Source organism: Uranotaenia lowii, chromosome 2 (genome assembly GCF_029784155.1).
Source record: "Uranotaenia lowii strain MFRU-FL chromosome 2, ASM2978415v1, whole genome shotgun sequence".
Classification (NCBI taxonomy): domain Eukaryota; kingdom Metazoa; phylum Arthropoda; class Insecta; order Diptera; family Culicidae; genus Uranotaenia; species Uranotaenia lowii.
In genome coordinates this window covers 101,400,468-101,417,860 of record NC_073692.1, presented here as the reverse complement: position 1 = coordinate 101,417,860, position 17,393 = coordinate 101,400,468, and the positions used below count along the sequence as shown (strand labels likewise).

Below are 17,393 nucleotides of genomic sequence, written 5' to 3'. Positions count from 1 at the left end.
GATTCAGATTTCAGATTCAGATTTCAGATTCAGATTTTAGATTCAGATTTCAGATTCAGATTTCAGATTCAGATTTCAGATTCAGATTTCAGATTCAGATTTCAGATTCAGATTTCAGATTCAGATTTCAGATTCAGATTTCAGATTCAGATTTCAGATTCAGATTTCAGATTCAGATTTCAGATTCAGATTTCAGATTCAGATTTCAGATTCAGATTTCAGATTTCAGATTCAGATTTCAGATTCAGATTCCAGATTCAGATTTCAGATTCAGATTTCAGATTCAGATTTCAGATTCAGATTTCAGATTCAGATTTCAGATTCAGATTTCAGATTCAGATTTCAGATTCAGATTTCAGATTCAGATTTCAGATTCAGATTTCAGATTCAGATTTCAGATTCAGATTTCAGATTCAGATTTCAGATTCAGATTTCAGATTCAGATTTCAGATTCAGATTTCAGATTCAGATTTCAGATTCAGATTTCAGATTCAGATTTCAGATTCAGATTTCAGATTCAGATTTCAGATTCAGATTTCAGATTCAGATTTCAGATTCAGATTTCAGATTCAGATTTCAGATTCAGATTTCAGATTCAGGTTTCAGATTCAGATTTCAGATTCAGATTTCAGATTCAGATTTCAGATTCAGATTTCAGATTCAGATTTCAGATTCAGATTTCAGATTCAGATTTCAGATTCAGATTTCAGATTCAGATTTCAGATTCAGATTTCAGATTCAGATTTCAGATTCAGATTTCATCTTAGATCTCAGATTTCAGATTCAGATTTCAGATTCAGATTTCAGATTCAGATTTCAGATTCAGATTTCAGATTCAGATTTCAGATTCAGATTTCAGATTCAGATTTCAGATTCAGATTTCAGATTCAGATTTCAGATTCAGATTTCAGATTCAGATTTCAGATTCAGATTTCAGATTCAGATTTCAGATTCAGATTTCAGATTCAGATTTCAGATTCAGATTTCAGATTCAGATTTCAGATTCAGATTTCAGATTCAGATTTCAGATTTCAGATTCAGATTTCAGATTCAGATTTCAGATTCAGATTTCAGATTCAGATTTCAGATTCAGATTTCAGATTCAGATTTCAGATTCAGATTTCAGATTCAGATTTTAGATTCAGATTTCAGATTCAGATTTCAGATTCAGATTTCAGATTCAGATTTCAGATTCAGATTTCAGATTCAGATTTCAGATTCAGATTTCAGATTCAGATTTCAGATTCAGATTTCAGATTCAGATTTCAGATTCAGATTTCAGATTCAGATTTCAGATTCAGATTTCAGATTCAGATTTCAGATTCAGATTTCAGATTCAGATTTCAGATTCAGATTTCAGATTCAGATTTCAGATTCAGATTTCAGATTCAGATTTCAGATTCAGATTTCAGATTCAGATTTCAGATTCAGATTTCAGATTCAGATTTCAGATTCAGATTTCAGATTCAGATTTCAGATTCAGATTTCAGATTCAGATTTCAGATTCAGATTTCAGATTCAGATTTCAGATTCAGATTTCAGATTCAGATTTCAGATTCAGATTTCAGATTCAGATTTCAGATTCAGATTCAGATTTCAGATTCAGATTTCAGATTCAGATTTCAGATTCAGATTTCAGATTCAGATTTCAGATTCAGATTTCAGATTCAGATTTCAGATTCAGATTTCAGATTCAGATTTCAGATTCAGATTTCAGATTCAGATTTCAGATTCGGATTTCAGATTCAGATTTTAGATTCAGATTTCAGATTCAGATTTCAGATTCAGATTTCAGATTCAGATTTCAGATTCAGATTTCAGATTCAGATTTCAGATTCCAGATTCACATTCAGAATTCAGATTCAAAATTCAGATTCAGATTTCGGATTCAGATTTCAGATCCAGATCTCAGATTCAGATTTCATATTTTAAATTCAGATTCCAGAATCAGATGTCGGGTTCAGATTCTGATTTTTAATTTCAGATTCGGATTTCCACGCTCCATCAAGCCACGCTGAAAGAAGCTGATGTGTTGATGATTTATCTTATCTTCGAAAACATATGCACATTTTGAATCTGTTATTCTTTTTTGGCAACGATTAGATTGAATTGTTTTGTCTCTAGTTTTAAGACGAAAGCGAAGTCAGTCTTCATTGAGTCGCCGATCTGAGAAGTTCAAGAAAAATGCCTCCAATAGTGATCTATACAACTCGCCGAACACCGCCAGGTCGAGCTGTAGAACTGACGGCCAAGCTTATCGGTTTGGAGCTGGAGGTGAAGTGGCTTGATCTGACTAAAAAGGAGCATCTCACCCCGGAATACCTGAAGGTGAGCTCACATAATTTAAGGTACATTTTCGAAGATACGATTAATGTAGTAATTTTGTTTTAGATGAATCCCCAACATACGATTCCAACAATGACAGATAATGGAGTGCCATTGTTCGACAGTCATTCGATAATGATTTACCTGGTATCAAAATACGCCAAAAATGATGACCTGTACCCGGAGGATTTGGTGATGCGTGCCCGGATAAATTCGATTCTATTTTTCGAAGCAGGTGTTATGTTTCCCCGAGTTAGAGCAATTTTGGAACCAGTTATCTACCAAGGATCTACGGAAATTCCACAGGTCAAGGTCGATGCCATCCATGCCGCATATGACTTGTTGGAAGCAACCCTGCAGTCGGATTATCTCGTGGGAGATCGATTAACTTTGGCTGATATAAGTGTGAGCACTTCGCTGTCAACGGCAGCTGGCCTTTTTCCGGTCGATTCCGGCAAATATCCGAAGCTGGCAGCATACATGAAGCATTTGGAAAAGAATATGCCACACTACCAGGAATTCAATGTCCAGCGGGCAACTGAAGGGATTGACTACTTCTGGCATAGGATGGAGTTTAACAAACAAACGTGAAGAAATAGTTTTCGTTGTGAAGTGTGGTTGAATGAAACTATTATTGAAAAAGTTTATCGATAAAGTCATTTTTATTCAACCATATTTATGGTTAAATTAAAACGAATTTGTCGAAATCCACTTCTCATTCATATATGTACATGAAGACACTTTGCAAAATATTTCAAAATACAATAGGTACTTACAGTTGTCAAAGAGACATTTTGTTGAAAAAAAATCAATTGTAAAAGAACAGTCCAAAAAAATCGCATTAACATGCAACCAGGGTCGAAAAAGTGGAGATTCAATATCCAAACCGATCAGAATTTTTTTTCTCTCGAATCACCATAAAAACATCAGGTCACCTCCCCAGAACCAAACACTTTTGTTCATTGACGTTTGAAATAGTATTGTTCTTTCATCGTTTTCATTCAAACCAACTCACATTGGAGCCCAGTGAAAAGCTTTGTTTGATTGATGCAAATTTGTGCCGCAGCATAATGGTCAGCTATACGTTGTACACATAGATACCTACTTATCAAGGTTAGAGCAACTCCTACTCACTGTTGCTGCTGCTGGGGGTGATCACGACACGACAATGAAATGCGGTTCGGCCTTTCCAAATACCAAAGTGCCTTTTATGGGAATTCTGTCTGTATGTGGAAACAGATGTTAGCCCGATATAGTTAACAGAATAAAAGTATGGGCTTGCAGCGGTCTAACTAATGTACAAAATATAATGTACACAAAACTCCTAGTCCTTTTGACGAATAATAAAATGGACGTTAAATTTAAGAAAAATAATGCCGTGATTCATGTTTTCAAGAGTACTTTGGAAGGATTTTCCGAGAAGAAAATTTATTTTCCAGATTGCAAATCTGGTTTCTATTGGAAGTTCATGGGCTGAAAACATGTTAAAGAGACAAAGTAGTATTGAAAATCTAAGATAATCAAATTGAATAATTTTTGTGATTTGTTATTCCAGTTGATAATAAACCTCAAAAATGTTAGTGCTCTTATAGGATTGCTAGCACTGTATGCCATAAACAAAACTTTCGAAAAGCTTGGGTTTAGTAAAACCATAACATAGACATGTCCTGTGCAATGACAACATTTTATTCCAATTTTTTCCTAATTTTAGTCTTAGATTTGGGTTATTATAAATTTAAAAAAAAATGTTAAAAATCTACTCACAATCTGATTTTGTATTTTTATATAGCTGATTTGAATCGGGTTCACATAAAATATAAATTAAAATAAGTCGTTCGACTTTGCGAAATTTTGGAAGCATCTTTATGAGAAATTTAGCCCCATGTTTAGCAATGTAAGCTTTGTAATGTAATTTTTCTTACCTTTCTTTTTTTCCAGACAAAGCACGTTCAATAGTCTAATCCCCCATTTAAATTCCTACACGACTATCAAAGCATTGAGATTCCAGTCTTCAACTTATAACACAGAATTTAATTATTTTTTCTTTCTCTATGAGGAAATCCAATTATATGCAAATGGTTGGTTCCAAAACGCTGCAATTTATAAAAATCGGTCCATTATTTTTCAGCACTAAGTCAGTACAAATAGTTATGCAGCAACATATGAAACGCTCCTCATTCGTTTTTCAAGATCTAAAACTTTTATTCTGTTTTTATAAGCTTCATGGATTTTATAATAATTTCATAATATGTGTTGCACGAACTACGAAAGAAAAATTTTGTTTAGTAACATTATGTTCCATTTTTTGATAAGTTTTTTTTGCCAAATATAGGTAATATAAATAAAAACTCGCCGCCTTCTACCTGAAATAGCCCTGAATAAGGGTACTCAAACTTATTCGTACTCAAACAACCTCTCTTACATATAAGATATGTTTCCTTTTGCTTTATTGATCTTGATTTATGCCAAAAACTTGTATGGAAGCCCTCATTGGTTGATAAGTTCTTAAGTGAAAAAAAAAATAGAACCCCCTCCCTTCTCCACACTGCAATCATAGAAACATATCTCGTACCCAAATACCGTAAAAACCATGTTATAAAAATGGTTGACCATGTGTGGTATCATATTTCTAAACTTGTGTCCTATCAGCACTTGTCATATCAGCACTTGTCATGGTATGAAATCTCTAGCGATTTTTTAAACTGAAAATTACTATGTTTTTCTTTATTCAAGCTAAAAATGCAAATTAAATTCATATAAGCTTTAACGCAATGAATCAAGGAAACGATTGGTTTTGAAAGAAGGAAAAATATGTATTTTATTTATCCGACCGAAAAACGTACGTTAAGATTTTCATTATTCGAAAATTTGACCTAATCACGGCAATGTTCTCTTTTTTTTTTTTTTTTTTTTTATTCTGAGGGACATATGTATGTGCCTATTTAACCCATTTTCAAAATAAACTATTCCTCTTTAAGCTTTTGGTTGTTCTGATTTAAAAATTTCCTGAACATTGGTGATGGTGATCTTCATTCTTATTTCATTTATTCAAGATTAAGCTGTTCAATGAAAATCGATTGAAATGAAAAGATTTTCAAAATTGAATAGATCGAGTAGGAATAATCTGCTCATGCTTCGACGGTTTTATAAGTCTATTTTATTTTCTGAAATTTCTATGCAAACATAATCCAAAATCTTAAGTGATGATTTTCGTGCCGAGAAATCAACTTTCATATGTCTTAGACAAATATGTACAATATCTTTAAAAAAATCAGTTATCGTTCGTTGCATTACTAAATTAGTTCTCAACAAACTCTCGCTTAAAGTAAAATATTCAAAAATGTTGGCAAAAAAACAATTTTTTAATTCTGAGCTCTAAACGTACATTTTTCGAAGATATGATGGCTATCATCTTACAAATCGATGTCCGTGAGTTCGAGCCCAAGAGCAAACATCGAACACAGTTGTACCGGATAAGTTTTTCAATAACGATCCGCCAACTGTAACGTTGATAAAGTCGCGAATGCCATAAAGATGGTAAAACGACTGTAATCGAAAAAAAAAAAAAAAAAAAAAAAAAAAAATCTTACATCTTACATCTTACAAATTGCCAACCACCAACGCACAGAAAGTGTACTATGTACGCCGTGACAGGGATTCGATCCCATGCCCGCAGTCTTAGAAGACTTGAAGGCTATCCTATACGCCACGGGCTGCGGCTTTGAAGCTGTTAAAGCATACAAATTTAACAAATTTGGTTTGCTCATCATTCCCTTGCAAAAATTTCATGACATCAAAATGACTGCGATTTTAATAAAAAATTTCGAAGGAAAAAATCGTTACGTAACGATGAGCATAATCCCCCCTCACCTATGTCACAATTCGCAAACCACCACCCCCCCCCCCCCTCCTAGGAGAGTTACGTAATAAATGAAGGCCCCCTAGGGAAAGTCGAGTGAGACGGACACAGCGGGTAAAACGGGCGCTTTCAGTATTTCGGAAATTACAATGTTAAGAAAAATCTAATGATGGGAAATTTTTTTCCTAGGTGTATTAACACTTTCGAGACCCTTTGTTGATTTGCAGCAAGCAAAGATTCAGAATAGTAAACAAAACAAACAAAAACCTTCAGGCTGCACCACTCGATGTATTTTTCTCTACTCAGAAAATAGTCCAGAACTCGCAACATTATCGGAAATTTCAAGCGTTTTCAACGGCGGGATCTTTATTAGGATTCTCTTAACAATGACAAAAATTACAAAAATGACAAAAATTACAATCTTTATTAGGATTCTCATTGACCAGCTGGAGGAAAACCATCGAATTTAGGTCGAAGGGCAAAAACCTCTTGAAAAAAAAAGTTGCTAGGTCAGGTAAGACGGACACTTCAAGATCGGGTAAAATGGACATATAAGTTTCTTCAGATATTTCATGTTTTTTATCGGTTTGATCCTCCATATGCTTTCAGAAGACCTTGGAAAGTGCAATTGTCTGTCAAAAAGTACTTAGTATCTCGAACAGGCCATAAAAACTGCTAAAAGTTGATCCCTGATGAAAACAATCCTATTGGAAACGGAATTACGAAAACCACACTGTTCCGCAACCGTATTCGGACCAGTTGGTTCCATTTTGGTTTAAAAACATTTTTCAAATGCCTGTTTCACGAAAATATGTACTGGTGAGAAGTTTTATTAGATTTTTCAAATGAAATAATCATCACTCTGTTTGTGACATTCCAACTCTTTTCTCTCAATTTGTATCACTGTGATGTCTTCTAAAAAATTGTAGCCAGGGAAATTTCCTATTAACACGTTCGTCGCCACGTCACCCATATTCGGCAGACGGGTGTATTTCCTTGGGGGCCCCGTCACATCAAAAAGCAGGTGACGCTCTCTTACTTGAGTTTACCGCTCAGCATCGCCACACGTTTCAAATATGGGAGTTCTCCCTCTTTACTTTCTCTCTCTGAAAATTTCTTTGGGCCCGGTAGCAAAACTACCAAAATGAGCGTGGCGACGAACGTGTTAAATCATGTTATTGACATATGATGTTGGATTTGCGCTAAAGGTTGTATTGTTTTAATAGCCATCGTCCCCACTTACCCCGCGTCCCCACTTATCCCGGTGTACCTTATTTAAAAGGTCAAGTTTCAGGAAACAGCAAATATAATAAAAAGTAACCTTGATTTGAAAAAGGTGGTTCATAGTATGCATGATAGATGGCGCACGTATTGCCCAAAGATTAAAATTAAAAAAAAAAACTTCATCAAAAACAACTTGACAGAACACCACAAAAATATGCATAGATAAACATTACATTACCAGGTAACTTTGCTGAAAATTTCATCAATAAATGCATTCAAAAGTTATTCACAAAACAAAGTGTTGCATTTTTTTCGAATACACTCCTTAGATTCTGTTTTCTATTGAAGTTCCTTTTGAAATTTTTCAAAAATTTAAATTGAAAGTCAATTGGAAAAGAACTCCAACAATAATGAGAAATAAACGTTAGTTTAGTTATTTATAGATCTTCATAGGTCCGAAAAAACAGCACTTTTAGGAAAACTTCAAACATTGGCACCCTCTTTTTGTAAGGGTGGACTTAAATCAAAAAGACAAAAATATTGAATTGATTTTGTTGTATGTGAACATTTAGTATTCTAATCACATTAGTTCATATAGATATGTATCATATTATGCGGTAATATACTTGCTCGAACGAATCTTGCCCATTATCTTTCGAGCAAATGTGTTACTGAACCTACATAAAAGTGAAGTAAAAGTGGATAAGTGGAAAACCTCTTGAGGCAGGAAAAAAAGTTCAGTCCCTTGGACTCTCGCTTATCCACGTTCTACTGTAGATGAAACGTTTATTAAAGTTGTCGAGAATCATAACTACAAAAATTCTGTGAAATTTCAGATTTTTCTGTGATTTCAGCATCCTTGAGATGGTTGCTTCTAATGCCCGGCCCATGGTGATGGTGGAAACAACCCACCAAAGGGGAAAAATCGGTTGACAAAATGGGTGCCTAACTTTTGGTTCGTGGAAACAAAAACGAAAATTATATGGGAGGGTCCCTTTTTTAAGGTAGGAAGAGCTCAGAACTATTAACTCGAACTTTCTCATGTCCAATTATGTCACTAAGCGAAATTATCTTTTTTCTATTTTTTTATTCTAAAATGCGACGTCGATACACGTCATCGACGCATTTTAGAATATCGGTTAGTTAAGTCGCATGTTGCTGTTTAGTTGGAGCGGTTGGTATATTTAGTTTAAAATTCAAGATCATTAAATCACGTTTATCATCTCTTTAAAAATCAATAAGGAGTGTACTAGAAAACAAAAATGCAACACTTAAATATTGCAGGTGATTATATTGATTTTTTTTTATTTCAATTAAAACCTTTAATCAACACTCCGTCTTATCCGTTGATAGGTATACTACAAAGCTCTTAAAAGAGCTTTACTATTTATTTCAGCCTATCTCTCGTTCAGGTAAGGTAAGACGTAAGAACACCGTTTGCTCGTGCGAGCTCTGGATGAAACATAAAACGACTATCTCATCGACGGCACACGAACCGTAGCTGATGAAGATGGCATTGGGGATGGTTTGTTATTTGCTGCAGAAGATTATTTGAGACATTTCATGATGCTGACATTCAAGGGACTGATATCGTAGCTGACAAGCCCTCTCTATGGTCGTTAATTGAAGAGCGTTGTCATCGGATGGTTAAGATAAATGGTTGAAAGCAAGTATTTCAATCGAACTATTCCATTACTTAACAAATTATGTTATTTGTTCAAAAAAAAATCGTTTTGAATTTCCCTGATTTCCCGTTTCTGTTATTCTAATGAAGGAATAAAATACATCAACATTTAGCATTATAAAACATGCAAATTACTAGATTAGCTTCAGAGGTTCATAATTTAACAGTTATATGTACGCAAGTAAGTTGTTCCATTTAATATGTACGCACATAAATATTCTAATGCAACGTAACAGTCCGGCTATGGTCATTTCAGTCAGTCTTGGTCTCAACGGGGGACGAAACGTGTGGGTCCAAACTCCGGGATATTGCAAATGCAGTTGAGAAAAAAACTGGTTTTTTCTTTCATTTTTCTCATCCCATTCAAGAACCAGTTTCTCTCCTTCTTAAAGGTACAACAACACAGCTTTTCTCGATTTGATCTATACACACACCGAAAGTCACCGCATATGCAGAGACAGCCCAGCAGATTCGATCGTTTACTTTTAACCTCGTTGCTTGGTTGTTTTGGATTTGGACTTGAGTCCCTTCCTTTTTGGTCGATCGTGGCCCAGAACCACACGAGATTCCTCTTAAGGATCGGTGCTGTTCGGGTGAATGAGATTCGATATGGATTGAGTAGGTATCTATTCGAAATGGAATGAGCATTCAAAGTGGAGGAGAGCACGTGTGCCGAAACTGGTCGGTTGGTAAAGTTTTCGCGAGCTTTTCAGAACGAGAAACCCGATTGAGGAATGTAATGAATACTTCCAATGTTCTTTTAAAATATACTGTTTTGAACTGAAAAAACAATGTCAAAATTTAAATATTTTCAAGTTGGTTATCAGAAAAGATAAGGAGTGTTCAGAAAAGATGACACTTATTTTAAAAGGTATTTGAGAAAAAAAATCTTAAAATTAGGTTGAAAAATAGTAAAATAGTGTACATCTCAACAGATGTATGTAAATTTAACGGCTTACCTCTAGTATGTATAGCATGATTTTTTTTTGAAAAATGATTTTGTGAAATTTCGAACAATTTTTAACCAACTCGGACATTTTTTATAAATTTTTCAAATAATCAATCCGGCATCTTTGTTACATTTCTACATCTTTTTTATCATTTAGCGAATAAAAACAGTAAAAAAAACTATTCCTTGTGGTTTTTTTGACAATTATAGTAAACTCCACCAAAAGGGGGTTTTGGGTACTAGAGAGTCGACTGTAACATTAAGTGCCTTTCCGAATACTTCATGGTGAATTCCGTATCCTTCAACTGTTTCATTTATCATTTGTGAATAATCTATCTGCCACATGATTTGTTTTCTCGACCCATACCGAAATGAATACCTAAACTTACAACTTTTCAACATAACAACAATTCTAGTTTCTATATTTAATTCATAACATAAAATAACCAGTGTCCACTTTCGCTCGAGAACAGTCTTCATTTTACCAATTAGTCAGAACCACAACTTTTGGTACGAAATTACAGTAATTCAACTTTCTAACTCATTAGCAGACTCACACTTTGGCCTTCAGTGTGCTGCTAGTTCTAGTTTCATAAAGCATTAAGAAGTTCTGTATAGGGCATAACGGTTAATTTCTTGTCGTCATAAAATTTTCACCTCATACATATATCTCACTTTTAAATAGCCATCTGTCTTGAAAAGAGAAATGTGAGCAAAGCTGTTGGAGGTATAATTTCAAGATCTTTGAGAATTTTATAACATTTTTCAACAGAACAATACAGATTTTTGTACAAAAATTACAAAATGAAAAACATCGCTGATAAAAAATCTAACAAACAAAAACAGGATAACACCTCTAAACATTATCAAAATGACAAAACTGATAAAAAGAAGCAAAAAAAAAAGTAAAGAGATGAGAGCAACACGAAAAGGATGAAGAATAAAAAATATATGAAAAACATTTAAAACATCACAAAATAATTTGATGAATAACAATCACAGCAAAAAAATCATGACTACTAAAATAACAAAGGCAACGAAAAACTGTAAAAATAAAAACAGTCATCTCTAAGATATTTAAAACAAAAATGACGATAAAAACAAAATAGAAAAAAAAAACACAAAAAACCTTAATGATTTAAAACAATGACAAAAAAAAATCACAAAACGGATACCAATAACAAAGATTTTGAAAAAATTACAAAAATAACAAAAGAGAAAAATTAACACAAATGCACACAAAAGATCAAAACGACAAACTTTCAAAAATAACAAAAAACATAAAATTCCAAAAAAAAAAATTGTTTACATTGTTGTGAAGGAAATTTTATTTTTTTTAATTGGTAAAATTGAAATTTAAATCATTTCCTTATAATGCTATCCCTGACGTTACTTAAATTTTTTTATCTTTACCAATATTTGAATTTTTGTAAATACAGACCCCGTTCGTTTTTGACAACACATCCGTAAATTTTGTGTTGCTAAGATTTGATGAATTTTTTTCAACTGTTTTTTTTGACACAAATGACAAACATAACAAACATAACAAAAATAACAAAAATGACAAAAATGACAAAAATGAGAAAAATGAGAAAAATGACAAAAATGACAAAAATGACAAAAATGACAAAAATGACAAAAATGACAAAAATGACAAAAATGACAAAAATGACAAAAATGACAAAAATGACAAAAATGACAAAAATGACAAAAATGACAAAAATGACAAAAATGACAAAAATGACAAAAATGACAAAAATGACAAAAATGACAAAAATGACAAAAATGACAAAAATGACAAAAATGACAAAAATGACAAAAATGACAAAAATGACAAAAATGACAAAAATGACAAAAATGACAAAAATGACAAAAATGACAAAAATGACAAAAATGACAAAAATGACAAAAATGACAAAAATGACAAAAATGACAAAAATGACAAAAATGACAAAAATGACAAAAATGACAAAAATGACAAAAATGACAAAAATGACAAAAATGACAAAAATGACAAAAATGACAAAAATGACAAAAATGACAAAAATGACAAAAATGACAAAAATGACAAAAATGACAAAAATGACAAAAATGACAAAAATGACAAAAATGACGAAAATGACGAAAATGACAAAAATAACAAAAATGACAAAAATGACAAAAATGACAAAAATGACAAAAATGACAAAAATGACAAAAATGACAAAAATGACAAAAATGACAAAAATGGCAAAAATGACAAAAATGACAAAAATGACAAAAATGACAAAAATGACAAAAATGACAAAAATGACAAAAATGACAAAAATGACAAAAATGACAAAAATCACAAAAATGACAAAAATGACAAAAATGACAAAAATGACAAAAATGACAAAAATGACAAAAATGACAAAAATGACAAAAATGACAAAAATGACAAAAATGACAAAAATGACAAAAATGACAAAAATGACAAAAATGACAAAAATGACAAAAATGACAAAAATGACAAAAATGACAAAAATGACAAAAATGGCAAAAATGGCAAAAATGACAAAAATGACAAAAATGACAAAAATGACAAAAATGACAAAAATGACAAAAATGACAAAAATGACAAAAATGACAAAAATGACAAAAATGACAAAAATGACAAAAATGACAAAAATGACAAAAATCACAAAAATCACAAAAATCACAAAAATCACAAAAATCACAAAAATGACAAAAATGACAAAAATGACAAAAATGACAAAAATGACAAAAATGACAAAAATGACAAAAATGACAAAAATGACAAAAATGACAAAAATGACAAAAATGACAAAAATGACAAAAATGACAAAAATGACAAAAATGACAAAAATGACAAAAATGACAAAAATGACAAAAATGACAAAAATGACAAAAATGACAAAAATGACAAAAATGACAAAAATGACAAAAATGACAAAAATGACGAAAATGACGAAAATGACAAAAATGACAAAAATAACAAAAATGACAAAAATGACAAAAATGACAAAAATGACAAAAATGACAAAAATGACAAAAATGACAAAAATGACAAAAATGACAAAAATGACAAAAATGACAAAAATGACAAAAATGACAAAAATGGCAAAAATGACAAAAATGACAAAAATGACAAAAATGACAAAAATGACAAAAATGACAAAAATGATAAAAATGACAAAAATGACAAAAATGACAAAAATGACAAAAATGACAAAAATGACAAAAATGACAAAAATGACAAAAATGACAAAAATGACAAAAATGACAAAAATGACAAAAATGACAAAAATGACAAAAATGACAAAAATGACAAAAATGACAAAAATGACAAAAATGACAAAAATGACAAAAATGACAAAAATGACAAAAATTACAAAAATGACAAAAATTACAAAAATGACAAAAATGACAAAATGACAAAAATGACAAAAATGACAAAAATGACAAAAATGACAAAAATGACAAAAATGACAAAAATGACAAAAATGACAAAAATGACAAAAATGACAAAAATGACAAAAATGACAAAAATGACAAAAATGACAAAAATGACAAAAATGACAAAAATGACAAAAATGACAAAAATGACAAAAATGACAAAAATGACAAAAATGATTTTTTGTCATTTTTGTCATTTTTGTCATTTTTGTCATTTTTGTCATTTTTGTCATTTTTGTCATTTTTGTCATTTTTGTCATTTTTGTCATTTTTGTCATTTTTGTCATTTTTGTCATTTTTGTCATTTTGTCATTTTTGTCATTTTTGTAATTTTTGTCATTTTTGTAATTTTTGTCATTTTTGTCATTTTTGTCATTTTTGTCATTTTTGTCATTTTTGTCATTTTTGTCATTTTTGTCATTTTTGTCATTTTTGTGATTTTTGTGATTTTTGTCATTTTTGTCATTTTTGTCATTTTTGTCATTTTTGTCATTTTTGTCATTTTTGTCATTTTTGTCATTTTTGTCATTTTTGTCATTTTTGTCATTTTTGTCATTTTTGTCATTTTTGCCATTTTTGTCATTTTTGTCATTTTTGTCATTTTTGTCATTTTTGTCATTTTTGTCATTTTTGTCATTTTTGTCATTTTTGTCATTTTTGTCATTTTTGTCATTTTTGTCATTTTTGTCATTTTTGTCATTTTTGTCATTTTTGTCATTTTTGTTATTTTTGTCATTTTTGTCATTTTCGTCATTTTTGTCATTTTTGTCATTTTTGTCATTTTTGTCATTTTTGTCATTTTTGTCATTTTTGTCATTTTTGTCATTTTTGTCATTTTTGTCATTTTTGTCATTTTTGTCATTTTTGTCATTTTTGTCATTTTTGTCATTTTTGTCATTTTTGTCATTTTTGTCATTTTTGTCATTTTTGTCATTTTTGTCATTTTTGTCATTTTTGTCATTTTTGTCATTTTTGTCATTTTTGTCATTTTTGTCATTTTTGTCATTTTTGTCATTTTTGTCATTTTTGTCATTTTTGTCATTTTTGTCATTTTTGTCATTTTTGTCATTTTTGTCATTTTTGTCATTTTTGTCATTTTTGTCATTTTTGTCATTTTTGTCATTTTTGTCATTTTTGTCATTTTTGTCATTTTTGTCATTTTTGTCATTTTTGTCATTTTTGTCATTTTTGTCATTTTTGTCATTTTTGTCATTTTTGTCATTTTTGTCATTTTTGTCATTTTTGTCATTTTTGTCATTTTTGTCATTTTTGTCATTTTTGTCATTTTTGTCATTTTTGTCATTTTTGTCATTTTTGTCATTTTTGTCATTTTTGTCATTTTTGTCATTTTTGTCATTTTTGTCATTTTTGTCATTTTTGTCATTTTTGTCATTTTTGTCATTTTTGTCATTTTTGTCATTTTTGTCATTTTTGTCATTTTTGTCATTTTTCAATAAAGAACAAAAGGTTTTTATTTTCATTTTTATCCATCTCGTCATTTTGATTGTTTGTCATTCGAAAAACTAGTTGACATTTCAAACTCCTGGAGTGTACAAGAAAACCTAAAATATTTTTTTTGTCTTGAAAACCACTCTTGTATTAACTCTTCAATGCATTACTTTTTTTAAATGAAAATAACAGTTATCGATTCATTCAGTGGAATAATAACATTTCAATAAGAATTACACAACTGAACAAGTTAGAAGCCGTTATATTGAGTATTATAAAAGTTATGACAAATAAAAGTTTAGCAATTATTTAAAAAATTCTTAATTCATTGCAGTACAATTTTGCAATTTTTTTCCAAACTTTTTCCTGCACCTAATAAGTTTGTTATTGTTATTTGAAATTGATTGTAATTGTAATTGTAATTGTTTCTTTATTCAGTGACGATAACCTTTTTGTAAAATTACATTGTATCAGGTCAAGGAGATTTCAGTGGGAAAGCAAATAGAACAATGGAATGAATAAACACTATTTTAAGCTAACAATGAATTTAAAACTAATCAAACAAAAACAAGTATTGGAGGTAATTTAAATTAACAAAGGAGACGAAACGAAAAAAAAGGTGACTATTGCAGCAAGAGTTTGTATGTGGTTTTGAATGTGTCATATGAGGGTTTTTCTTTGACGGAGATAGGCGTTCCATTCCAGAGCGACGCCCCAAAAACAAGCACGCTTTTCCTTCCAGATGTACCATGCCTCGGAATGATGAAACATTGGGTCCTCTCTTGACGTCCTCTTTGCAGATGTTGGGTAACATATTTTGGTAGAATGTTGTGATAAGCTTGTCGCATAAAGCAGCATATTCGGAGTTGATAGTTGGAGTCCAGCTCGTGACCAAGGATGAGTCGAGTCTCTGCCCCGGAGGTTGAAAACAAACCGTACAGCTGACTTAAAACACATATTTAGTCGCTTCTTGAGAGCGGCTGCTAATCCAGGATAATAGATAATGTCGCAGTAAGTCAGCAAAGGAACTATCACGGATTGAACCAGTTTGAGGCGAGTAGGTCGAGATAGTACGGAAGAGAAACGACGAAAGGTTCTGAGGGTACCAAAAACCTTTGCTACGACGTCATTCACTTGCTGGGTCCATGAGAGGTTGACGTCCATGTAAATTCCAAGGTTCTTGACTGAGGTTGAAAGTGGTACAACTTCTCCTCTAAAAACTACTGCCACGTTCGGCACAATTGTTCCGGTTTTACTGAACACAATGGCTTGGGTCTTTTTCGGGTTCGGTACGAGACAGTTGTTATTGGACCATTCCACGATTCTTGTCAGATCTTGATTAACTTGCTCGATGAGGTGGTCTACTTCGCCAATAGAGCCAGAGATGTAGAGCTGTAAATCATCTGCGTAGAGATGGTATTGGCATTTCATCAAAGCGATCGGTAGACTATTGATGTACAGGCAGAAAAGAAGCGCACTTAGACAAGAACCCTGTGGAGTGCCATCGATGAGCTCTCGGTCAGTTGACAGGCTCGTACCAAGACGTACAATTTGTGAACGACTGTTCAAAAAGGATGATATGAGGTCTGAAGCTTCGCTTGTAAAGAAAAACTCGTTTTCTAATTTACTTCTTAATAGGCGATGATTGACGCAGTTGAACGCCAGAGAGAAGTCGACAAGCACCATGACTGTACAATCTCCTTTATCTAGACCGCTATAAATGTCATGGGTAACCTTTGCGAGTGCGGTAGTGGTGCTGAAATTTTTTCTGTACCCAGACTGATGCTCAGCAAGAAGAGGAGGTGTAGAACAGTCAAGATAATCAGTTATCTGGGAAAGCATGACTTTTTCGAAAATTTTCGATATTGCTGGTAACACACTGATAGGGCGATAGTCTTTGGGTTGAGCGGGAGCAGAAATCTTAGGGATAGGAGTAATAAGAGCCTTTTTCCAGATATCAGGGAATGATTTAGTATCGACTATGGAGTTGAAAAGTTCACAAAGGATGGGAAACACAAAAGGACACAGGAGTTTCACAAACGAAATAGGAATCTCGTCGGTACCAGTAGCGTTAGAATGTATGTCGTATATTTTGCGACTGATTTCACCAGCATTAGTGTGATGAAAGCTAAAAGTTGGTCTACGATCGACGTGGTTTTGTACCGGTGTTGGATGATAAGTACTGATAGGTGGTAGCATCTGTCTGTGACCTTCAGAGAAGAATGTATTCAGTTCTTCAACGTTCCCTTCGATACAGGAAGGGTTGTCTTTAGGGTTGTTATGTACACCTTCCCGTTTAAGATTACTCCACAAGGTTGATTAGGATTTAATATAATAAAATGACAGAATTTGCAAATCTTAAGAAATAACAGCAATTTTCCAAAAACCACTTGTTTCAAAAAATAAAAAAAAATTATTTTTGCAACTTTTCCGCATACTTTGATCGATAATTCACACATAGGTAT

General features: G+C 32.1%; 1 protein-coding gene across 1 annotated transcript; it reads left to right on the top strand.

Moving 5' to 3' along the window:
* The first annotated feature begins 2,165 nt into the window (after nt 1-2,165).
* On the top strand, nt 2,166-3,102 carry LOC129748962 (glutathione S-transferase 1-1-like). Its single transcript, XM_055743778.1, has 2 exons — nt 2,166-2,328; nt 2,392-3,102. The coding sequence occupies exons 1-2, from the start codon at nt 2,185-2,187 to the stop codon at nt 2,914-2,916; spliced, it is 669 nt and encodes a 222-aa protein (XP_055599753.1). The 5' UTR covers nt 2,166-2,184; the 3' UTR covers nt 2,917-3,102.
* Nucleotides 3,103-17,393: the final 14,291 nt, after the last annotated feature.